The 26451-nt window shown below is 41.0% G+C and overlaps 1 protein-coding gene across 2 annotated transcripts in view; it reads left to right on the top strand.

Moving 5' to 3' along the window:
• The first annotated feature begins 834 nt into the window (after window positions 1-834).
• Window positions 835-26451, top strand: part of LOC131106519 (glutamate receptor-interacting protein 2-like) — a 161933-nt gene continuing 136316 nt past the window's right edge. The window contains exon 1 of one of the 2 annotated variants that reach the window (XM_078798623.1): window positions 835-1082. In XM_078798623.1, coding sequence (XP_078654749.1) covers window positions 1022-1082 — 61 coding nt within the window. In that variant the 5' untranslated portion in view covers window positions 835-1021. The remainder of the gene's footprint in view (window positions 1083-26451) is intronic. The other variant, XM_078798622.1, reaches the window with a different exon arrangement.

The raw sequence follows: 26451 nt of genomic DNA, 5'->3' as shown, positions 1-26451 counted from the left end.
TAATGTCAGATCAAGTACTTCACATACTGCAACTTCAGTCAGCAGTTTGTGTGCTTTGACTGCATTGGTTCAATTTGGCTCAGTGAAGTACACACTGCAGTGCAGTACTTAGAACTGACCACTGGAGGCCGCAATCCTCCATCAAAACATCCCTCTGAGCTTGTGTGTGTAAACCCTCCAAGGCTGCTCCACTTCTGATTTGTTTGGATTCAGAAACTGGTTTCCCGTCGCAAATAGTGGAAATAGAAGTATTAAATATATTAAATATAAAATAATCTTAAAAACAAAATATTCCAGGGTTCAAGGGTCCAACTCGTCGTACATCCAGTCTAACACCCTTGACTGTCATACAGGTGTCAAAAAAGGTTCACCACTAATAGCAAAAGGTAGAAACAGTAAGACCTCAGCTCACCATGCAATGTTTTGGTACAATCGTCAACTTCATGTCAACTTAGCATGGTTTTGGCGCACTTGCGTACATGTACATGTAAGTGCACTTTAAGGCTAATTCATTTGTACAATGCAGAAGTGGGGTTGAAAAAGAGCTGTCGGATATTTTAGGGGGGCGGTGCAAATGTTGAGTGGAATACTTGCAATTCACTACTAAAAAGAAGAGACGCATCAGGTAAATTTGGCTATCCTGACAGCACTGTACACAAAATGAACTCGGGAATACTCGGGAACACTCGGGAACTAAGTACACAGTATAGTATACTTATTAAAGTGCACCGGTGGAATTGATTTGACTCTGGAACAGGTTATTTCAGTTTAGAGGGACATATAGAAAAATACATTGACAGAAAGAGAGAGAGAGGGGTGGGGGCGAGGGGGGAGGTCGGTGCTGCAGCGGTCCAGTGGGTCTAGGCGACCATCATCGGTTCCTCACAGGAGCATCCTCATCTCCACACTGAGAGAAGACACAGACAGTGTTTTGGTTGTCCCCCCCTCCCCCACCCTTGCACAGGACCTACTGCCCCCATCTTCATCCTGTCCATATCCTCCTCCTCCTCCTCCTGTCATCATGCCGGCGTGGCGGAGGAACCTGACTTTCTGCCTGCAGCGACTGCAAGAGGAAGAGGAAGGTAGGAAGCCCACAACTATGCATGCACGAGCGCGTGTTCGCTTGGCTTCACGTGAGTGTGCTTGGACTTTTTGGAATAAGTGCGTGTGCGCGGGCGAGAGTTTTCCCCCTTTCCCCCCTCTTGCACGAGGGCTAGCACCCCCGATGCTGACAGGTGTGCGTGTGCGCGTGTGAGTGAAGGAGACTGACGTGCTTGGCTTTGATGTGTGGCGAGAGACACGTGATTTTTTTCAACAAAACAAAATGCGTGTGTTTATTGTGATGGCGTCATTGGAGGCGGCTGATGTTTGTGTGCTCTTCAATTGTCTCTGCCCCCCACCACCACCACCTCCCACCCCCACCCGTGGTCATGTTCTGCATTGACATGTAATAGTGACACAAAGTTGACCAGGCAGAGGCGGGAGCCACCTGTTCATTCATTCATTCATTCATTCATTTTCTACCGCTTTTTCCTCACGAGGGTAGCGGGGCATGCTGGAGCCTATCCCTACTGTCTTTGGGCGAGAGGCGGGGTACACCCTGGACTGGTGGCCAGCCAATCACAGGGCACATATAGACAAACAACCATTCACACTCACATTCATACCTATGGACAATTTGGAGTGGACAATTAACCTAGCATGTTTTGGGAATGTGGGAGGAAACCCACGCATGCACGGGGAGAACATGCAAACTCCACACAGACTTAGCCGACGAGGAAATCAAACTTGGGTCTCCTAGTTGTGAGGCCTGCGCGTTAGAGTTGAGACATGATTTGCAATTTTCTAAAAACTAGCTACGGGGAATTGTTTTCAACGCTTGTTGACCCCAACAATCCCTTTTGTTGACTAGCCGTTTAGCTTCCTGTTGTGTCGTAGTGAATAAAGGATTGTTGCAGCGAACAATTATTTTAATAACCGATTAATTTGTGGATTATTTTTGTATTAATCTTTGAATCGGATAAAAAAACACACATTTTGAATGTGCCTCTTTATTCAGAAATAGAAGATTTGAACTGATGGACCATTCATTCATTTTCTACCGCTTTTTCCTCGCGAGGGTCACGGTGGTGCTGGAGCCTATCCCAGCTGTCTTTGGGCGAGAGGTGGGGTACACCCCGGACTGGTGGCCAGCCAATCACAGGGCACATATAGACAAACAACCATTCACACTCACATTCATGTTCTATGGACAATTTGGAGTCGCCAATTAACCTAGCATGTTTTTGGAATGTGGGAGGAAACCGGAGTACCCGGAGAAAACCCACGCATGCACGGGGAGAACATGCAAACTCCACACAGAGATGGCAGAGGGTGGAATTGAACCCTGGTCTCCTAGCTGTGAGGTCTGCACGCTAACCACTCGACCGCCGTGCCGCCAGAGGGCACCGAACATTATAAAAAAGGGACTTCCTGCTCATTAAGAAGCCGATTTCAAACAATAATTGAAGGAGATAAATGTATTAACATTTCAAGGGGACCTATTATGAGATGGCCGAGGGTGGAATTGAACCCTGGTTTCCTAGCTGTGAGGTCTGCCCACTAACCACTCGACCACCGTGCCACATATATGTTTCGTTATTTTAATTTGTTTTTTGTTATATATATTTAATCTACAAAAATTAAACTTGGGGACTTAATGGGTATTTTTTAAATAAAATATTTTTACATATTTCTGTGTATCACGCTCCAAACCAACAAAATGTAACAATATGTCAACCTGGAAAGCAGCGAGGTGTACAAGCGTATTCAAGAGTCAAAAAGGGTGCCCACTTGAATGAGAACTTCATTGTCATGAGACGTTTGAGGTTCAGCATTCTGCCGGTTAGTGTTTTGACTTGTTCCCAAACAGAACGTCAGCTTGTGAAATTGTGTTGTGTTCTGGCTCCAGTGACCCGGCTGTCCTACTGATTACTGCCTTATGGCCGCATGAATTGCAGTTGGAGCCCATAAACTGGACCGGGGTCCTCCTGTTTAATAGGTGTCGCTTCACTGCAAACTGCTGATGAAAAATACCGCAAATCATTATCATGGTGCGCTGCTTAATTAAGTTCCCTTGGCTGCCCTTCCACATGGCGATGACCTCGTGACTGCATCGCTCGGACGTCTGCTGGCACCTTCACAACAAAAGCTTGTGAGATACTATTTGACATGTTTGGTAATGGCATAAAACGTATTCAGGTACATTAGGTTTTTTCCAGTATTTTCTGAGGTGGTTCATTTTTTGACAAGAGTTAAAATATTACTGATTTTATACTGATTGTATAAACGGGCGGTCGAGTGGTTAGCGCGCAGACTTGACAGCTAGGAGTCCAGGGTTCAATTCCACCCTCGGCCATCTCTGTGTGGAGTTTGCATGTATGCGTGGGCCAAAAACATGCTAGGTTAATTGGCCACTCCAAATTGTCCATAGGTATGAATGTGAGTGTGAATGGTTGTTTGTCTATATGTGCCCTGTGATTGGCTGGCCACCAGTCCAGGGTGTACCCCGCCTCTCAACCAAAGACAGCTGGGATAGGCTCCAGCACCCCTGCGACCCTCATGAGGAAACTAACTACAAACTACAAAATGATTCACTTATACTAAACATATGGAATTCAGCATTAAATTATCCATCCATTCATCCATTTTCTATACCGCTTATCCTCAGTAGGGTCGCGGGCATGCTGGAGTCTATCCCAGCTCTCTTTGGGCGAGAGGCAGGGTACACCCTGGACTGGTAATAAGCCTGAGGGGGGTGTAAAGCCGGGCTTTCTTGGTCCCAACCAGGTTACGTCCAGACTTTCATCTTCAAATCGGCTCTGAAAGCACAGCTGTTTCACTTTGGAGCTCATTCGGAGCTGGTGTCATCATTTATTGAGAATGTGGGAGACAGAAAAGCAACACTACTATGAGATCACACTGATTCGCTAGCATTCCCTGATTCAATTTTCGACAAGAGAAATAGATTTTCAGCTGAGAGAACATCAGGAATAAAATTCAAGATGAAATGTTTATAATCAGGCTAATGTTTGCAGACGTCAATGTTAGTGGCGTCCTTGCGTGCCAGTTTGTCATCTTATAGTACAATATTTGCTGCAAGAACTGCAGCCAGGGGTGTAACGGTGTAAGTTTTTTTAATAATGATTCGATTCGTATCAAGATTCGTTACGATCCAAATTGATCCAGTAACTTCTTAGCCAAAAATTCAGAGTCTAACTGTGAAATAAATACCTGGTTACTGGACAGTGTGGGTGAAGTTTCCAATATTCCTGTTGTTTTTGAAGGGAATCAGGAAGAAATTAATTATGAATATGAACAAGTAAGTAGGGCTGCACACTGGTTAGTGGTTAACGCGCAGGGCTCACAGGTAGGAGACCCAAGTTCAATTTCCCCGTCGGCTATCTCTGTGTGGAGTTTGCATGTTCTATGTGGGTTTTCTCCGGTTTCCTCCCACATTCCAAAAACATGCAAGGTTAATTGGCAACTCCAAATTGTCCATAGGTATGAATGTGAGTGTGAATGGTTGTTTGTAATGGTAATGGTAATGGTAATGGTTTTATTTCATTTGAACATGCATCAGATTACAATTGAGTGCATCCCATAATCAGTTCACAGTTCCACATGTCCAAAAGGAGTAGGAAGAAGCAAAGCTTATTAAATCCTACCCCTCCATCTGGCACTTTTACAATCAGTAACTGTTACATTTGTTCACTTCCTGCTTTCCATAATACAGTTTAGTTGATTTTTTTTAATAATGCACCTTGTACCGAAGTACGAGGTGATATGAGCATCCAATGCCATAATGGGTACCATAGTAAGTGTCAATATAGTGATATATATAGCACATCATGACTGGTTCAAGACTCTTCATCCTTGTATTTAGCAAACATCAACTGCTTGTATTGTTTCTTGAATTGGCTCATCGTTGTGCATTGTTTGATTTCCTTACTCAATCCATTCCATAGTTTGATTCCACATACTGAAATGCTATGGCTAGCATAACGTAGTCCTAGCATAGAAGTGTTTCAAATGTACTTCTTCCCTAAGATCATATTTCTCCTCTCTTGTAGAGAAGTATTGGATGACATTTTTAGCTAATTGGTTATTTTTAGCCTTATGCATTATTTTAGCTGTTTGAAGATGAACTATATCAGCAAGTTGAAGTATTTGTGATTTTAGAAATTGTCTATATGTGCCCTGTGATTGGCTGGCCACCAGTCCTGTGTTCGACCTGTGTTCCTCCGTGCATGCGTGTGTTTTCTCCGGGTACTCCGGTTTCCTCCCACATTCCAAAAACATGCTAGGTTAATTGGCGACTCCAAATTGTCCATAGGTATGAATGTGAGTGTGAATGCCCAAAGTCAGCTGGGATAGACCCCAGCATACCCCCGCACCCCTTGTAAGGATAAGCGGCATAGAGAATGGTTGGATGAAAAACATGACTTGAAATTAAATTTCATTCCTCATTCACATTTCTACACCGAGTATTAAATAAGTTTTATATTGGGAAGTAGTGACTTTCCCATCAAGACAATGTTGATGTCAGCGCAGGACTAGAAAGTGAGTTGACAATCCAGAGCCAAAGTAGTTTGGAAGCCGCACACAACTGCAGCCACTACAGATCGTGGTTTTATATCGAAACTGCTTCATGGCAGATGTTACAATCAGTTGAGGGTGCAAAACGAGACTTAGTGGAGCTTGTTGCTGTGTCTACCAGAGTCAGCGTGAGTGGTACTTTGATCTGAATCAAGACCAGGGTTAGTCAGATTTGTCACACAATGACCAATGACCATCTGCTTGCCGTGACATGCATAACACATACAATGAAAACAGAGGCACAAGAAAAATAAACACATCCAACTATCTGTTAGTATACAATACAAAGATTAGAAGGGTGCTGCCAAATTGTGCAGCAGTTCTGTTAAGTGGTAACTGTAAATGGAACGCCATTGTTGGAATAAAAATCATTCCATCCACAGGTGGCCAATAAATATAAAATGCAAAATCCAAACATATGCCAATTTGCCAACGGACTGTACAGTATGTAATTAGAAACCCACGCATTAGCTGATCATCAGGGTTTGATAGACACATCAAGAGGGAAATGAAACTAAAGATGGTGATGACTGGCTGACTGGCTGACCCTTACATGGTGTGTTTGCGTGCAGTCTGTGTAATGCATTTACAAGTAGCTTCCTCACCGCCATGTAAGCGTTTGATCAAAACATCTCATTCCCGTGTTGATGGATTATGCAGAGTGCACGCGTATGTTTATGTGGAAGAGACACGCTCTTCCACAAGCCTTCAATCATCATGCAGACGGCGGGCCGATCATTTAAGGGCACAAACAATAACGGCTTGTGTGATTTGAAAGGCGGGGCTGAGAGAAAGAGTGGAGGCTGCAAAGGAGAAGAAACACAGCAAATTTTCTTTTTATCTATAAATCATGAAGGATCAAATGTTTATATATGATAGTGTGACAAATGGCGAGGCTGTGATTGCCTTTTAATAAGGCTTAGTGCTTATCGCTAATTGATGTGTGTGTGTGTGTGTGTGTGTGTGAGGGAGCAAGAGTGAGAGAGAGACCTTTGTTGTTGTTTATCATCTTTTTACAAGTGCAAATATGAGAAAATTCTCCTATTTTCTGAAGTCGATAAAGTCCTTAAATCCTCCTGGAGGATGATTATTAGCTAACAAGTCAATCATCTCAAGGCTTTTACTGTAATTGAAACAAATATGAAGCAACATTTAATTTAACATAGTTTCCCGTTTCAATACTCACATCTTTGTGATGAAAAGCGTCTCTCTCAGCTTCATCCACTGCATTCTCCTGTCAGCTGACACCGACAGTAGCGGCGCTGCTGCACTCATGTGTATGTTTGTTGTGACTGTGACTATGAAAAAGGTTGACACCTTCAAAAAGATCTATACACACGTAAGCTGTAGAAATCCTCCCCCTGAGGACTCTAAGTGGGTTTCAAATAGAAGATAAGGGAATCTTAAAGAACCAAATTATAGAATGAGAACCAGATTGTTTATTCCTGACAACAATACCTAATACAGATGTCCGGGCTTATCTGCAGTCCCTGTATGCCTACAAGTAAGCGGGTCTTATTATCAGCTTTCGCCACTGCCCTTGCTTGAACCGCTTTCATGGTGTTTCTGCTTTTGTTTGTTCGCTGGGGCATCAAGACGTCTGGAACATTCTGCTTTTCCTTTGTTGCAAAGCAAGTTGTCATATGCGTACTCAATGTTTCCACCTTAACTGTCAGTTGTCAGGTTAGTCCCTTTTTTGTGTATAAGTATCTTCATTCATTCCTACCGCTTTTTCCTCACAAGGGTCACGGGGGTTGCTGGAGCCTATCCCAGCTGTCTTGGGGCGAGAGGCGGGGTACACCCTGGACTGGTCGCCAGGTGCAATCACAGGGCACATATATAGACAAACAACCATTCACACTCACATTCATACCCATGGACAATTTGGAGTCGCCAATTAACCTAGCATGTTTTTGGATTGTGGGAGTACCCGGAGAAAAACCCACGCATGCACGGGGAGAACATGCAAACTCCACACAGAGATGGCCGAGGTTGGAATTGAACCCTGGTCTCCTAGCTGTGAGGTCTGCGCGCTAACCACTCGACCACCGTGCCGCCCCTGTATAAGTATCTTTTGTCTGTATTTATGTGTTTGCTTTTATCTTTAGCTAGCAAAATTGAGCAAATACCTTCAAAGCGTACCGCCAGCGATTTTAGCCAAGATTTGAGTGATGTGTCAATAGTTTTCACTGAGGAAGAAACATAGATAACTTGCAGAACAGAACAAGGCTTTAACCATGATTGGAATTATTTATTCGAAGAGAAGAGAATGGTAAGTGTAAATTACCTTGGAGTTGCTCATCCTTCAATTATTGTTTTAAAATGGGCTTCTTAATGAGCTTAAAGGGGTCTTTGTAGCCTGTTTTAGTGTATATTTTGCTGCAGCTGCTGCCCTGCCCGCCCCCGCCCTTGCCAACATCCATCCATTTTGCATGCTGCTTATCCTCATCTCTCTGTGAAATGTGTTTTGTGACATGAACAATGCTTTGAATGCTAGTCGCTACTATGGCCTAGTGTTTACATATGTAAATATGACTTACTGTTCTGTCACAACTTGGATGGGGTTCGTCTTGTCCCTTCTTGTGTAGCATAGCATCAGTAATAGCATTCTAGCATCCAAATGCGCTTATATTGTACTTTCAAGCCAGATGCTTCTTGTGAAGGTGTTTGCTCAGTGGTCTTCAGTGAAATGAACTTCGCAAAGAACAGAATGCAGGTGATGCGTCTTTCTCTGTAGTTGCTTTGTTCATTGTAAAAAAATAAAATAAAAACTTACAATATCACTCAGACACTGGGAATGACCAGCGGCAACACAATGATTTGGTATGACTACTATTTTGATGAAAATAGTCATAGTCATTAGGAGTGACCATTATGTTAGAGGCCATGGAGATAAAGTCAGGTATTGTGCAAGGTCAGAACAAGAACACCTTTCATATTAAAGAGTTGGTCCAAGACCTGAGAGGTAAGTGATATGTAAAACTGGTACATAGACATAGCAACATTTCTACAACTTTCCACATTTACGTACACACAACATCAAGGTTTACGTCAATATTGTCTATAGACAAAATCTTCTTGACGGAACACTCAGGTTTGGTGGAACCTGTCTTCTCTAATGGAACATTCACCGCCTGTTATGTGTTGGACAGTTGAGGGAAGTGTAGGGTCCTGCGCCTGCTGATTTTTTCCGTTGAGGACATCCATGACATCTCTCTATTTGGAACCATCATAACAGGTTTGTTGTGGCACTGTTTGGTCTAGGGACAGTGCCACTGAAGAAAAGACAGGAAGCAGAACTGGAGGTAGCAGAGATGAGGATGCTGAGGTTCACATTGGGAGTGACTAGGATGGATAGGATCAGGAATGAGTACATCAGAGGTACATTACATGTTAGAGACCTTGGAGATAAAGTCAGAGAGATGGTTAGAGGAGAGATAGTGAATATTTTGGTAGAAGGATGCTGCCAGGTAGGAGGCGTAGAAGAAGACCAAAGAGGAGGTTTATGGATGTAGTGAAGGAGGACATGAGGGTAGTTGGTGTGAGAGAGACAGATCCAGAAGACACGGTTGGATAGAGGAGATTGATTTGCTGTGGCGACCCCTGAAGGGAAAAGCCCAAAGAGAAAGAAGAAGAATATTCATTCATTCATTTTCTACCGCTTTTTCCTCACGAGGGTCGTGGGGGGTGCTGGAGCCTATCCCAGCTGTCTTCGGGCGAGAGGCGGGGTACACCCTGGACTGGTCGCCAGCCAATCACAGGGCACATATAGACAAACAACCATTCACACTCACATTCATACCTATGGACAATTTGGAGTCACCAATTAACCTAGCATGTTTTTGGAATGTGGGAGGAAACCGGAGTACCCGGAGAAAACCCACGCGTGCACGGGGAGAACATGCAAACTCCACACAGAGATGGCCGAGGGTGGGAATTGAACCCTGGTCCCCTAGCTGTGAGGTCTGCGCGCTAACCACTAGACCGCCGTGCCGCCAGAAGAAGAATATTTTGATGAAAAATGAACAAAGTAGACGGCCCCCAGCCTCTAAAGCCCTTGTTTAAGGTGCTATAGTCTTATGTATATGCCTTCACCGATGTCACTTCTGAAACGTCCCCTTTTCCAAGACCGATATTTGCAATTTTTCCCGCCATGGACTTGAAATGTAATTATTATTATTATTTTTTTTTTTTACAAATTTATCGTTTGCTTTCAAAAACGGGGCCGAACGGTGGACGAATGTTCTTCGTGCATGGGTTTATTGTACAGTATATTCATTGACACAAGGCTCCAACATGGATCTTCAGACATCTTCCCAACAGAACATTCCGGAACATGGAACAAGATAACAATGACATGTAATTCCAGTTCTCCATCAACATCATATTCTTGAGCTTTGAGTGTATGCTGACTGTGAATGTCTTTACTGTAGTTTGTTCGAGTTTTTTTTCTTGCCTAGTTTGCAAGACACTCTATTAGTCAATACCGAGTCATTCAACCATCAAATTCCCCCCTTTTGGGGGTCCATCAACCATTGATCAATCCATTGATTGATTGATGACATGGATAAAGTACAACTCGGTCATTTTTTGAAGTCCCTTTTGAGAATGAAAATAATGTATTTATTCATTATTCATTTATTGTATATTAAATTACACAAGGCTCTGGCATGGATCATCAGATATATTTTCCAAGGTGCTGGAGAAGGTAGTTGCTGCACAGCTCCAAACCCACCTCAAAGACAACAACATCTTTGAGAAGTTCCAGTCTGGGTTTCGGTCAGCTCACAGCACTGAGACAGCCCTAGCAAGGGTCACCATTGACCTTCTGATGGCGGCAGATGCTCGATGTCCATCCCTTCTCGTCCTCCTCGACCTATCGGCAGCGTTTGACACAGTCGACCACGCTATCCTCCTGGATCGTCTGCACTCCACCGTTGGTCTCTGTGACCTGGCCCTGAGCTGGTTCCAGTCCTATTTGGCTGGACGGACTGAGTGCGTCTTCCTTGGAGGCGCTAAATCATCAACCCAGCCTGTCTCCTGTGGTGTCCCACAGGGATCCATCCTTGGCCCCCTCTTATTTACCATATATATGCTCCCCCTCATCAGCAGTCACGGTGTGTCATTTTACTGCCATGCTGACGTTTTATGCTTTCTTTGTAGCACTTTGAGATTTCTGTAATGTAAAGTGCAATATAAATAAAATTTATTTTTATTATTGTTGTTATTATTATTACTTGCTGACTTTGTATGTGTTCAGTTACTTCTGATTTCCCAAGGCACTTTAGTCAATAATGAGCCATTCAACCATCTAATTTCTCGCTTTTGGGGGTCCCTTAACCCCCAAAACCGCTGATTGCTTGATGGCATTGATAGAGTATAACTTTAGAATCATTTCTTGAAGTGACTTCTGATAAATGGTCTGGTGAACAGAAGCGAGTAAATATGGCGATTGTTATTGTTGACTGATTGACTTATTGATTGTCAATACCGGTAAATACGCAATGACAGTAATGGGTTTGGGACAGCTTGTCACAATTCAAGTCAGAACTAATAGTGTGGTACAGCATACTTATTGAAGTGCACTGATGGAGGTATTCCTTTTGAGACACAACCAATGTGTACTTGTTATGATGCAACAAAATAACAAAATGAGAAAACAAGATTTGACCATAATGGCTTGGTGCCAGCTTCAGTTTTCTCCAATCTTTGACCTAATTTGCCTCGTTTTTTGGCTTTCTCGCCACTCTGTTTGCATCCCTCTGAAAGACTTGTTCCAATATTTTACTTTTCAGAATCAATCAGAAGTCTTTTTGTCCCATTTTGCCCGAGGAAAAGAAGCTGCCTAATACATGTGCATACCCGCTGTGTCTCAAATGGAATACTGTACTTCCACTTGTACTATTATGTTTTGCTGTAATATAGGAACCCAAGATGAAGTATAGAGCCTGAATACATACTCTGCTACAAAAATCCCCAGCTGCATAGGCTGTCCCAACCGCCGCATCAAACACTGAATACACAGAGACAAAGTATGGCAGTATTGTGCAAGTTCATAGTTCAAAAGGTCAGTAAGGATAATTCACAATGCCGCCTACAGGTATGTTATCTGTAGGCAAAAAAGGTCAGTAAGGATAATTCATAATGCCGCCTACAGAGAACATACTAACTCCTTATTTCTAAAATCACAAATACTTCAACTTGCTGATATAGTTCATCTTCAAACAGCTAAAATAATGCATAAGGCTAAAAATAACCAATTAGCTAAAAATGTCATCCAATACTTCTCTACAAGAGAGGACAAATAAATAAACAAAAAAAATATCTTAAACTGTATTATGGAAAGCAGGAAGTGACCAAATGTAACAGTTACTGATTGTAAAAGTACCAGATGGAGGGGTAGGATTTAATAAGCTTTGCTTCTTCCTACTCCTTTTGGACATGTGGAACTGTGAACTGATTATGGGATGCACTCAATTGTAATCTGATGCATGTTCAAATGAAATAAAACCATTACCATTACCATTACCATTACCATTACCATTACCATTACCATTACCATTACCATTACCATTACCATTACCATTACCATTACCATTACCATTACCATAGTTCTCATGAACTAATTCAAAGTTCACTTCACGCAGTATAAATATGAATAGTTCATGTTCATAGTTCACATTTCAATTTTGAGCGGGTTTAAAGTTAATTTAATTTTGTTTTAGCTGAAAAGTGAGAAAGAAAGGTTGACTTTGTTTTTAGAAGAAAACTATGACATCCATAATCACCTACTGTATAGTTCAGTGTTTACAGCTATGTATTGTCCCAGTGGGATTGGAGAAGAATATTGAATATAAAGCGGTTTTCTTTATTCATGCATGTTTATTTCTTCACAGTCTACAAACAAAAGCCACAACAAATTATAGTGTTGTTTCATGCAATGAAATTCATTGTACTGCACCCTAAATTCTGTCACATAAAATGGATTAAGTTATTGCATATGGAACAAATGTGTGGACAATAGATACAATTTATGTTTTATTCATCTGTTTCCCCACTACTGTTCCTTTTGCTGGTTTGTTACGCTAGTGTGTTCAATGCTGTGCGAACCACGTTGAGTACGTTGAGGGCAGTGACAAAAACATGCTGTTCATATCTCTCGTCAGTTAATAACTGGAGTATATCTATAGTTCATGTTCAAGTTCTTTATTTAAAAATACATTGCGTTTAGTTCAACTGTCTTAGAAAAAGGAACGTGTTGAATGAATGCATTTTTTTTAACTCGTTCATGCACAACATTGAAATATGGTAACAACTTGCCAACATAGAATACATACCAGGACTCTTGTGAGCAGGTCATGTCCAAGACATTCATTCATTCATTCATTCATTTTCTACCGCTTTTTCCTCACGAGGGTCGCAGGGGTGCTGGAGCCTATTAGCGTATTATATTTCTATAATGCCTCATATTAATTCACTAGCAAGATCTCAGTGTATAGACTGGTCATATATCTCATCTTGTTTCATATTATCTGCATACTGTATTTGTATATAACTCTGGGTAAAACTGTTGATTTTGTTAATACTTGGGTTGTTTATATTGTTTATTTTTCTATATCGTGTATTTTGTACTGCTTAGCTGATTCTGTACTCTACTTGCTGCTGTTCAATGCAAATTTATCCACTGAGGGACAAATAAAGGCACGTGTTATCTTATCTTATTATGCCACAAAATGGGGTGTCCAAACTAAATTCCATCCATCTGTCCTGATTATTTCGTCTTGTTTTCTGCATGTAAAACTATAATTACTTTCTATAAAATGCATTTTTGGCTCATCATTTCCAAATCCATTACATACACACTCTTTATTGCTCTCTGGTTCTACCATATCTTACTTATTGTGTGGAAATATGGGCTAATAACTATAAAAGCAATCTTCACTGACTAAATGTACTGCAAAAAAGGTCAGTAAGGATAATTCATAATGCCGCCTACAGAGAACATACTAACTCCTTATTTCTAAAATCACAAATACTTCAACTTGCTGATATAGTTCATCTTCAAACAGCTAAAATAATGCATAAGGCTAAAAATAACCAATTAGCTAAAAATGTCATCCAATACTTCTCTACAAGAGAGGAGAAATATGATCTCAGGGAAGAAGTACATTTGAAACACTTCTATGCTAGGACTACGTTATGCTAGCCATAGCATTTCAGTATGTGGAATCAAACTATGGAATGGATTGAGTAAGGAAATCAAACAATGCACAACGATGAGCCAATTCAAGAAACAATACAAGCAGTTGATGTTTGCTAAATACAAGGATGAAGAGTCTTGAACCAGTCATGATGTGCTATATATATCACTATATTGACACTTACTATGGTACCCATTATGTCATTGGATGCTCATATCACCTTGTACTTCGGTACGAGGTGCATTATTTAAAAAAACAGCATTAAACTGTATTATGGAAAGCAGGAAGTGAACAAATATAACATTTTCTGATTGTGAAAGTACCAGATGGAGGGGTAGGATTTAATAAGCTTTGCTTCTTCCTACTCCTTTTGGACATGTGGAACTGTGAACTGATTATGGGATGCACTCAATTGTAATCTGATGCATGTTCAAATGAAATAAAACCATTACCATTACATATGTTACCAGAAACCAGAAAACCAGAAATAACAATAGCAATTATTTACGTACTTCTTCTTGTATTCTTTTTAAAGCTGATTTCAAAAACTCAACAGAGTATTATCACCAACATTTGAATCATCCTATAAACCTCTGTACTTCGAAAATAAAATCTAAGTACACAAGTGTGTATATGAGCACTCCAAAAATTTAAAATAAAAAAGTGTAAGTACAAAAGTGTGCACTTCTCCACTGAAAAAGCTAAGTGTAAGCACGGAACCGTGCCAATCTGGACACAGCAAGGGTGCTAATTTCTGTATGCCACACCCTTTTTTCATAAGACAAATTTGCTTCCATTAAGTTAGTACTGAACCCAGAGTGGGAAAGCATGGTGTGAAATCATCATAGACTCACAAGACTCATTTTTGACTACTGCCTGACTAATCAATGTGTTGTATGTGGCAGTGCATGCCAATATCATTCTCAATACGACAATATTGATCAGTGTTGGCACAAACATGAGTCCTCATGTTTATCCGAAATAATATAGCAAAATGTAGGATTACTTATTTGGATGTTGCTCAAATGAAATTATAGAAGCTTGCAGTGGAGTTTGACCTTCAGTGCATCTTGCACCTTGTACAGTAACATCATATGAATGTCACGCTATCTGCTGTTGTTGTATTCAATCTTACACAAAGTGATGTTTAAATCCAGTGTGTGTGTGTGTGTGTGTGTGTGTGTGTGTGTGTGTAATGTGACGAGCATCTCCTCTGAGCTGGATTTGTTACCTTGGCCTTTAGAGACTCACAGGATGTCCTCCCATTGCTTGCAGTGTGTGTGTGTGTGTGTGTGTGTGTGTGTGTGTGCAGGATGCGTGAAGAAGGCATGTTGCCGTGGGTTAGCAGTGGGCTAGAGCGGGAACGCCGCTTCAGTCATAATTGGATCTGACGATGAGTCATGCGGCAGAAACAACAAACAGTCTTCCCTCCTTCCTCCTCCTCCTCCTCCTCCTCCTCCTCCTCTTCTGTGTTTCCATTTCCTTCTTTGCTTTCCGCTCGGCGTCCTTCATCCCTTTTTTCCAGCATCAATATGGAAAATGTTGTTTTTCTGTGGATTTCATTTTCATTTACGACACTGGCGTTCTTGTCGTCTTTGTGCTATATTTTACTTTGTTTACTTGTGTGTTGACGCGTCTCAGTGATATCGCTCCCAATTAGCATCATGATATCTGTTTTATGACCATCGCTGGTTGCCATATTTACACGGAATTTATAAGGAATCAAATGCGGTAATGATTTTAAGGAATACAGTCATATAAAAAAAATATACTTATATTAAGAGACATTGCGATATATCATGTCTATCACATAGTCGCTGCATAGCAAGGGTGTCCAAAGTGCGGCCTGGGGGTCATTTGCGATTAGCTGCTCTTTTATTATTTACCCACTACACTAGACCTTTTTATGAATAGAAAAATAAATGAATTGAAAGATTAGAACGAAAAAGTTATTTTCCTTTTCGCTCCATCTGGTCTGGATGACAAGAGGGTCCACTCTGCATGTGTTTGTGCACATTGGTTCCAAGAGTGAACCCTCCTGTCAGACACTTAGTGCCCCATTATATGGAGGCAGGGCTACCAGTGAGTGGATGCACACACAGAGTGCTAGTAGTTAGCAAGTTAGCAATCGAACTATATTATTAATGAACGCACAATGTTTTGTAAGCCCAATGCCACAGCCCCTAGTGTGGAGGTGCAGCAGAGTCTTGGTCCCTACAGTCAATGTTGACTGAGGCGTTTGATTGGCAAAGTAAATATAATATTACGAGGGCTGGTGCGTCCGCCAGGCGTTGTGGCCTTCAGAGCAGAGACGAAGGCAAAAGATGGTAAAAAAAATGGTATTTAATGGTAACAAAAGGCGCTCACAGTGGAGGGAGAAGCACAGTGCAACAAAAGACGCCAGTAACAGAAGGTCACCGGGAGCTGAAAGCACAACAAAAGGCACAAAGCAACAAACAAGGAAAAACTAGGAAAGAGTAAGCAGCAGAAAACAGTACTACTAAGGTAGTAGTAGTAAGGAAAGTTCATGGACGACAATGTGACGGGGGCTTGCTGGGCCGCATGGCATAAGAAGGCCTAACTGAAGATTGGCTCCAGGTGTACTGGGCAGATGAGCAAGGTTTTTTTTTGGGGGGGGGGGCATGTGTGAATCATGACATGTAAAACGAAACTGCAGAAAATGCTGCGCGCTCACAGACACTGTCGCTCACTGAATTGCAAAAGAAGTGCAACCTTTACCAAAAACTTGATACTAAAAATAAGATTTTTCACCTATATCACAGAGATACAGTTTTATTATATATGTATATATATATATATATATATATATATATATATATATATATATATATATATATATATATATATATATATATATAATGTATATATAAATTGGATACATTGCTTATTTATAAATGCAATATTTTGGTGTTTAGAGTGTAGAAAGACTGTTTACGACCTTCTAAATCTGTTTTTTAACATTGGTGAAGCCAACTGGACATGAAGTAACACCCCTATAGCGACCTTTACACTCCCCAATATACCCAATATAGTATACATAAAACACAGAAAATGACACGTGTATGCTATAAATATGTTCCATAGGGGAGCGGAGTGAGGGGCGGACAGGAAGTGACGTTGGCGGTTTGACTTTTAAACTTGGCTTGAATTGCAGTTCAAACCTGCATTAAAGCCTGTCGTTCCGTCTATCCAGTCTGGTGCTTGTGTATCTTTTTTTTTTTTTTTTAACCTTTTTTTTAACCTAGCATGTTTTTGGAATGTGGGAGGAAACCGGAGTACCCGGAGAAAACCCACGCATGCACGGGGAGAACATGCAAACTCCACACAGAGATGGCCGAGGGTGGAATTGAACCCTGGTGTCCTAGCTGTGAGATCTGCGCGCTAACCACTAGAACGCCTTGCAGCCGCATTTGGTTAAATATGCTAATGTATTTACTCACAATTGGCCATATTGAAGCACAAAACAACATGGTTTATTAATGAATATACTGTATTTTTGAAAAACGAGCGAAGCCGTGAGGCGCAAAGTGTTGAGGGATTACTGCATCGCCCCCCCGCCCCCTGCATTTCATGTCATTCTGTTTGTGCTTCCTTCTTGATTTAAGTCCTTCAAGGTCTGATTGCTTTTTTTAGGGGGGTATATAGACCACGTGTGACGGAGCCTCGTGGTCCACACATGCGAGTCGGGTCGCACTAAATCTCTGCTTCTATTTGCTGTGCTACACGGCACTTTTTTGCAGAGGTATGTGCTTTTTCCTCCTCCAAACACAGATTAGGCCCATCCCCTGCGGGAAAGAGATTTATGAGTCCTGGAATGAGATTTTTTTTTTTGTCAGTGTATGACCCACACAGACAAATTTTGGAAAGCGCCGGTCCATGTCAGAAGTTGGACCGTGCTCCCTCCTCTTTCCGTGTTAAGGTTGCTTGGCCTTTGTTAGAAGACGGTCCTCATTACTAATAAGTGATGACTCGTACCTTTTCCAAGATGGATTATTGACTGTGGGGGTCACACGGTTAAGTGACCTAACTACGTTCTTGTCTCGACTCCCTCCAACACAACTTCCTCCTCCTCTGCTCCCTCTTATCCCTACATGGGCCGCCCCGTCATTTGTCTTGGTCTTTGCTCTTTGGCGCGTCTCAAATTGAAATTTCCTCATGCTCCAATGCATCGCCGCCGCAGTTTTAAAGCGATCTTCTGCTACATCCTATTCCCTATTCCCTATTCCACCCCAGCCTCAACCCCACCCACCCTGTGCGAGCTCACATTGTCCACACTTGTCTGGGTCGTCCTGATTATTAGCCCCTGTGGAGCTACTGTACCTTATCATTTTTATGCTGTCCTAAATGGCCAAAGGTGACAATTTGGAGTCGCTAATTAACCTAGCATGTTTTTGGAATGTGGGAGGAATCCGGAGTACCCGGAGAGAACATGCAAACTCCACACAGAGATGGCCGAGGGTGGAATTGAACCTTTGTCTACTAGCTGTGAGGTCTGCACGCTAACCACTCGACCGCCATGCCGCCCTTTTCTCTGTTCTTCTAAAATGGTAACCAGTTGGGTGGTTAGCAGATGACTGTTTCTAGCAAGTAGAAGTACCTCTACTTTGCCAAACTACAATGCCATCTATAGGTCAGGCTCGTAATTACGATTTATTAAATCTGTTATTACCATCGTCCCTCATTCATGATGGCCGACCGCCATAAGTGAATTTTTGCAAAGTAAGATTCAATGTTAATAAATTTAATATTTTAATACAGCATAAAAATATGTTAATGCTTTCTAAATACCATTATGAGAGCCCTGTAAACCTGAAATAACACCTCTATAGTCACTTTTATTCTCGTATTATTCTTTGTTTACAGCATATTATGGGATCACTGCAGGTACACAAGAGACATGCATAGCTGACTGGTGGCCAGCCAATCACAGGGGACATACAGACAAACAACCATTCACACTCATATTCATACCTATGGACAATTAACCTAGCATGTTTTTGGAATGTGGGAGGAAACCGGAGTACCCGGAGAAAACCCACGCATGCACGTGGAGAACATGCAAACTCCACACAGAGATGGCCGAGGGTGGAATTGAACTCGGGTCTCCTAGCTGTGTGGCCTGCGCGCTAACCACTCGACCGCTGTGCTGCCCACACATCAAGGTTTACATCAATATTGTCTGTAGACAAAATCTTCTTGACGGAACACTCGGGTTTGGTGGAACCTGTCTTCTCTAATGGAACGTTCATCGCCGGTTACGTGATGGACAGTTGAGGGAAGTGTAGGGTCCTGCGCCTGCTGATTTTTTCCGTTGAGGACATCCATGACATCTCTCTATTTGGAACCATCATAACAGGTCTGTTGTGGCACTGTTTGGTCTAGAGACAGTGCCACTGCACTGGAGGTAGCAGAGATGAGGATGCTGAGGTTCACATTGGGAGTGACCAGGATGGATAGGATCAGGAATGAGTACATCAGAGGTACATTACATGTTAGAGACCTTGGAGATAAAGTCAGAGAGATGGTTAGGACATGTCCAGAGGAGAGATAGTGAATATTTTGGTAGAAGGATGCTGCCAGGTAGGAGGCGTAGAAGAAGACCAAAGAGGAGGTTTATGGATGTAGTGAAGGAGGACATGAGGGTAGTTGGTGTGAGAGAGACAGATCCAGAAGACACGGTTGGATGGAGGAGATTGATTTGCTGTGGCGATCCCTGAAGGGAAAAGCCCAAAGAGAAAGAAGAAGAAGAATATTTGGATGAAAAATGAACAAAGTAGACCGCCCCCAGCCTATAGAGCCTTTAAGATGCGCCTATAGTCTTATGTATACGCTTTCACCGATGTCACTTCTGACACGCCCGAGAAAAATTTTACTCATGAGAAGAACATTGTGATGTTATGAGGAAAAATAACACAATTTCAGCAGCATTAAGTTGAAATAGTAAAGCATAAAGACATTTTGTTAAGAAAACAACAAATAAAGTTGTAACTTTTGGAAAATAATGTTGAGGAAAATGTTCTAATGTTAAAGGGGACCTATTATGCTCATTCACCCAGCTAAACACAATAACCCTCACAGAAAGCTTTCCAGATCTTCCAGATTCTACACATATTTCAGCAGTGTTTACCTGGACTTCCTGCTTCTGATCACTATACTTCCAGGGCTCTACATTGGGAATGGGGAATCCTTAAGGTGAGAACTACTTGCCCGTACTTGCCCCATGTAAAATGAAAAGATCCATCCATCCATCCATCCATCCATCCATCCATCCATCCATCAAGTCATAATACTATGAATTTTGTTATGAAGATTACTCAAAAAGAAAGGTGAAAAATTTAGACAATGAAAAAAATGTATGTTACAGAGCTTAGATTCTGTTTTTCATTATATATATTAGCATTAACATTAGCATTCATACTATATATAGCATTGGGTTAAACACCCTTAGAGCCTTTGACCCTTAGATCCTTTAATCTGCCAGTAAGTGGCCTTCGGTGGAAAAAAATTTAATAATCAGTTCCAGGGTCAAACCGTGGCCATTTATTCACTGTGTTGTCAATAACATTGTTAACTTCCACGCACTTAAGCCACAGGAATCTAAAGAAAAAGAAAAACACGTACATGAGTTCATCCTTAGCTGCTTGCTGAGGTGAGGTCTCATGGTGGGGGGGGGTCGGGGGGTTAGAGGAGGACGAGAGGAAGGAGAGAAGCGTAGCAGCGGGCTGTATCTCCAAGAAGGAAAGCCTAAAAGGCTCCAAAGCACATGTAAAGCAGAACTAATCAGTCCAACGTCTGCACTCAGAGCGGACGTCATGGTGCAACACTTTAACTGGCTGCTAATTGCCAGTCTTATCGTAAGGACGGGAGAAATGCAGACACGGCAGATTGTTCAAATCACGCCGAGAGATCCGCCTTTAAGTTGGAGCGAGGCTGACGAGCGCGTTCACACTCAGAGAACAAGCTTTGAATTCCTGCGTAAAATGTACAGTACATGACGACGGTTATGGAAATGGAAGTGTTTATCCCCGCGTATCAACCCTCAGTAGTCACCATTTTGGCTCTGTAGCATAAGGGGGGGGGGGCAACCTAACACAAAGTGATGGCGTAATCACTATTATGAATATTAGAAGGAACAAATTGGGAGCATCAAGTTGAAAAATTTTATATTTAAAATAAATTTTTTTATTAGGTTGCAGAAAAAGAAAATATCCAAAGATTATTTAAGAGGAAAACTGAAATAGTTAGGTGAAAAAAAACAAGAAATCAAACAGAAAATGAAAAAAAATCTGCAACAGTTCTACCAGAATAAAGTCAAAACATGAAGATAATTATTAATATAACTAAAAAAAAACAGTAATAGAAAACAAAAGCTAAAACTGAAGAATTTGCAGTAATTTTTACAAGAATAAAATCAAAATATAAAATTATTATAAATATTAGAAGGAACAAATTGGGAGCATCAAGTTGAAAAATTTTATATTTAAAACAAATCTTTTAATTAGGTTGCAGAAAAAGAAAATATTCAAAGATTATTTAAGAGGAGAACTGAAATAGTTAGGGGAAAAAAACAAGAAATCAAACAGAAAATAAAAAAAAATCTGCAACAGTTCTACCAGAATAAAGTCAAAATATTAAGATAATTATTTAATAAACTTAGACCCATTCTGCTCATTTTTACAGCCCTTTGTATTGAATTGTGGACTCCTATAGAGCAGCTACACACAATAACCCTCATCGAAAGCTTTCTAGATCTTCCAGAATCTGCACCTATTCTAGCTGTATTTCCTTGGATTTGTAAAAATTATCTTTTTAAATTTATTCCACTCAAATCCCACCTCCGAGCACGCCCACCTGGGTGTGATTGGTCCCACGGTTTGTACTCGGGCAACCCTTATAAGCATTATTTCTTGTAATTACTCACTTGGTAGATTAATTGGCCCTTAGACTGATTTACCGAGATGATTTCTCAATCACGAAACACTTCCAAAATCTAATTATATTAAGACAAAATAAAATAGTTGTGCTAAAATCCCTCAATAGAACACTCTATATTAACTTGATAATAATAATCATCAGACAATTTAAAAATTTGTCTTTTTTTGGAGAAAAATTTAATAAAAATGACTTTATTTTTATTTTTACCAAAAATCTGCAAATATGCAGGGATTGACGGTATGCGCCTGGAAGTATTCTGAAGCGGCCGCAGAGTGATGAGTGTCAATGTTGGCACTGCAGTGTTGTGTGTTTGATGAATGTGTTGCAGCAGAGCTACACAAAGAGTCCCAGCGTGTCACTGCCTCATTAGCACGTTGCTTTAATTAACCAAACACTTTGCTATTGACGTTGGCGGAGCGCAGCAGGACGCATACATAGCACATGCTTCTACGGCTGCAGCTATTGAATATTTTAGTATTCGGGTATTCTACTGAAAATTCCTTTGATTAATCGAGTAATTGGATAAAACATATTGGTTAAAGAACAATTACAAAAATACGACATTTCTTTTAGTAATAAAAGTCCATTTGGTTTCATTTTTTTTAGTTTCCACGATAATCATTGACACTGTTTTTTAAAGTCATGTATGTGTTTAGTGCAAATTCTGTCCACTCAACATAAGCGCTACAAGTCCAGACCATCATTACGCTTGACGGGGCTCTGTGTCTGCCTGTGTGTGTGTTTTGGCGTACTGAACAGGAGCAGCAGGCAGATTCCATTCCGGTCATGCATGAGTACACATCTGCAAGGAAAACACAGTCTCTCTCTATCTCACACACACACACACACACACACACACACATCTGGGCCCAAACACTGGAGAACACAACAGTGCGCAGCCTTTGAGGTGACTTTTGAGTTAGCTCTGTATCTTCATTCACACGTCAGGGAGACGTGGATGGATGTCTTCTGAAGATGTTTTTGGATGAGACCTAAAACTGAGAAAAAACTGCATCTCTGCTTCATCATATAGGTTAACTTCAGTCTTTGCTATTTTTTTTCATTTCATTTTGCAACTTGTTTCTTAAATAATCATTGTAAAAAAATTTAGTGATATTATGTCTTTATTGCGGGCTGCACGGTGTCCGAGTGGTTAACACACAGACCTCACATCTAGGAGACCCGAGTTCATTCCCACCCTCGAGTTTGCATGTTCTCCCTGTGCATGCGCTGGTTTTCTCCGGGTACTCCGGTTTCCTCCCACATTCCAAAAACATGCTAGGTTAATTAGCGACTCCAAATTGTCCATAGGTATGAATGTGAGTGTGAATGGTTGTTTGTCTATATGTGCCCTGTGATTGGCTGGCCCCGCGTCTGGCCCAAAAACAGCTGGGATAGGCTCCAGCACCCCCCTGCGACCCTCGTGAGGAAAAAGCGGTAGAAAATGAATGAATGAACAGGATATCCAAAGTTTTCCAAATGTTTAAATATTTTAGTCAGATTGATCGCAGTTTTTAAATTAATTAATCATTAATTAATCATGAAACTATGTCTGAAATATGCCCATTTTTACTGTGTGTAATTAACAAAAAGATACATGATTTTTTTTTACTGTGTACTTGTTTGTATTAACTAGGAATTGACCGATATGATTTTTTTCGGGCCGATGCCGATATTGATTTTTTTCCATCACCCTTAGCCGATGGCTTGGGCCAATATTTGTGGCCGATACTGCTTTTGCTGCCTCAATTTACATGAAAAAAATGACAATGATAACAAATATTACAGGTCTCATGTTTAAACAAATATTTATTGAAATGTAAACACTGAACACAGTAGGATTCGGCTTTCTTAAAGACACATTTAAACGGCATTATCAACTCGTGGGGCATGCTGGAGCCTATCCCAGCTGTCTGGGAGGAAACCGGAGTACCCGGAGAAAACCCACGCATGCACGGGGAGAACATACAAACTCCACACAGAGATGGCCGAGGATGGAATTGAACCCGGGTCTCTCGTGCCGCCCTGTCTGTAAATCATGCGGCGGAAAAATACATCGGCGAACCTGTATCGGCCGATACCGATTCAAGTAAAGAACGCAAATATCGGCCGTCGATCCTTAGTATTAACAGCGCCACAATGAACCAAATATGTCAATCAAGCTAAAAGATATCACACACGTCAAAAGTATTCTCTTTAATTTCAATCACACTCGGTGTTATTATGAGCAATGAGGGGTTGCGTTCAAAGACATTATGTGATTTAATGTCAATTAACACAGCATACGTGTTGAGGTGACAGACAGCATTCCCATGCGTGTGCCCTGTTCCTCGGAAATATGTCGCCAACTAGCTGCCTGGCATGCAATGACTTCTCGACAACGTTGCTGATCATAAGTGAAACGTTGCCAACGTACGCTCAGCCCGATGCTGACATTTGCACAAGAAGAGAGAACAGCAGAGGAAATAAAAAGTTGAACTTTATTAGTTTTCCTCTGAGGGTTCCGATGTCTTTGATGTCTTAGCGATGCGTCTCTTCAATTGTCAACCTTTGAAATAGAAATAACACAGGAAATGATGCAACGGTTTATTTGTGTTTGAAAGGACTGCGGTGTGTGTCCGCACGCACACACACACACAAACACAACAACATACAGTATACACTCCAATATAGGCTATTATACAAACAAACATTTGCATAGTGGCTGGGTGATGGACGTCTGCACCAATTCAAACAAGACGCTGGCGCCAGCCCCTCCGAGGCCACCTAGTTGGACCCAATTCCACCTTTGGCTCCGGTCCAATTTCTCTTTCGGCGTGTGTGAGTATGATTGATGTGATGCCACAGTGATTGATGTGCGTGGAAGCCGGGAAGAAGGCGCCGTGAGGACCTTTGATCCACATCTTTACACCTTTGAACACACAGATTGTTTATGACAGGGACGATGGCTCACTTCTGCTTACAGTGTGTTTATCTGTTTGGATGTGGCTATTCTGAAGTGTCAGACCATCAAGTGTTGACCATCAAGGAAGACTACAATATCTACCGTTCTCTTTTCTGTGAGCTCTTAAGATAGCGGTTAGCATCATTAGCGCTTCCATCTCACGTTCGAACCCCATGACATGGTTGATACCGTCTTTATCCAGCAACCTTTATACCGTCTTTTTTGCTGTTCACTCCCACCACGCAGCCTCTCCACCTCCATATCTACAATTGCTACACGTAGCAAAGCTAACATCTGCTTCGGAGTGTAAACAAACAACGGAGCAAACGGTAAACTACAAACAAGATGAACAACCAATAGCTGCACACTTGCTTAAGGGGTCAGCACGGCACATAAAACAACACCAACGTAATAAATAAAGCACTAAAAGACGATGAGCTGCCTTCACTAGCTTGAATAAAAATAAAAATAAAAATAAAAATAAAAATAAAAATAAAAATAAAAATAAAAATAAAAATAAAAATAAAAATAAAAATAAAAATAAAAATAAAAATAAAAATAAAAATAAAAATAAAAATAAAAATAAAAATAATAAACCTGCCTTCACTAGCTTGAACTCTGGCTGCGCCATCTTGACACATGAGACCTTCGCATCAAATCCAGTCGATCTACTATCGTTCAACTATGAACGATATGCTTGTTTTTGATATTGTGCTTAATAGAAATATCAATATTTTTTAAAATATTGATATATCACCCAGCCTTACGGTGATGAGAACCGTATTGAGTCAACAAGGAACACTGTTACAAATACTTGTTGTTAAAAACAATTGAAAAAAAATAAAAAAAATAATAAAAAGTATAATAATAATATAATAAAAACAATAACATTATAATATAATAAAAATAATAATAACAACAATTGAAATGAACAATTTGTGGTTTATTTAAGTTTTTATGAAAATTATTATTTCCAAAAGTACTTTCGGTTTTGATGACTTACTTCCGGTCGGTTTTCCGTGTAGGACAAGACATTGTTGGATGCCATCCATGTTGAATTATCAGGCAGGAATGTAAGTGTCATTAAATTATGGTTTATTCAGAAAAGTTTTAATAAGCTCGGTTCCCTTCCCTGCTGACTACCAGTATAGACCAGTATAGACCAGCATATATCGTGTTTTCATGTTGGTATACTTGTCTCCAGACCAGTGCTTTAACTCGCTGTCAACAATATCTTAACACTACAAGTTCTATTAATAGTATAAAATACTAACTGGAGTCATACTACTACTACTACTAGTAGTATTGTAGTATTGTTTTGTGTAACCGTGTCAGTCAAAGGTTCTGCTACAAGAACCCGTCGTTCAAATAAAGAACAGAGGAGATTAGCATATTTAAAAGCACCGAAGTGCTCCTCCCGATGCGATTGTCTTTGTAGTCACGTGTTGAATTCCCTCCTGGTGTCATCTTCCCCGCCGCCTTGCAGTCTGACACAGAAAAAAAGTGATAATCCAATAAAGTGGAAAATTGACACACTAATACATCCAAAACGTGCTAAAACAGCGTGAAAGTGCGTTTCTGTGTGGATTTCTCTGCGTTACATCACTTCTCTGAACCCCGCTGGGAGATTCATTAGCATAATAATTAAGCCAGAGCTGTTTGTTCCTGTTTTGCTGCACACTGCGGTCGATTCTCTACTTCCACCATCATGCA

Source organism: Doryrhamphus excisus, linkage group LG18 (genome assembly GCF_037039965.1).
Source record: "Doryrhamphus excisus strain RoL-2023G ecotype Guam linkage group LG18, RoL_Dexc_Guam_v1.1, whole genome shotgun sequence".
Lineage (NCBI taxonomy): Eukaryota > Metazoa > Chordata > Actinopteri > Syngnathiformes > Syngnathidae > Doryrhamphus > Doryrhamphus excisus.
Note: the sequence above shows the minus strand (reverse complement) of the source record. Positions and strands in the feature narration are given on the sequence as shown.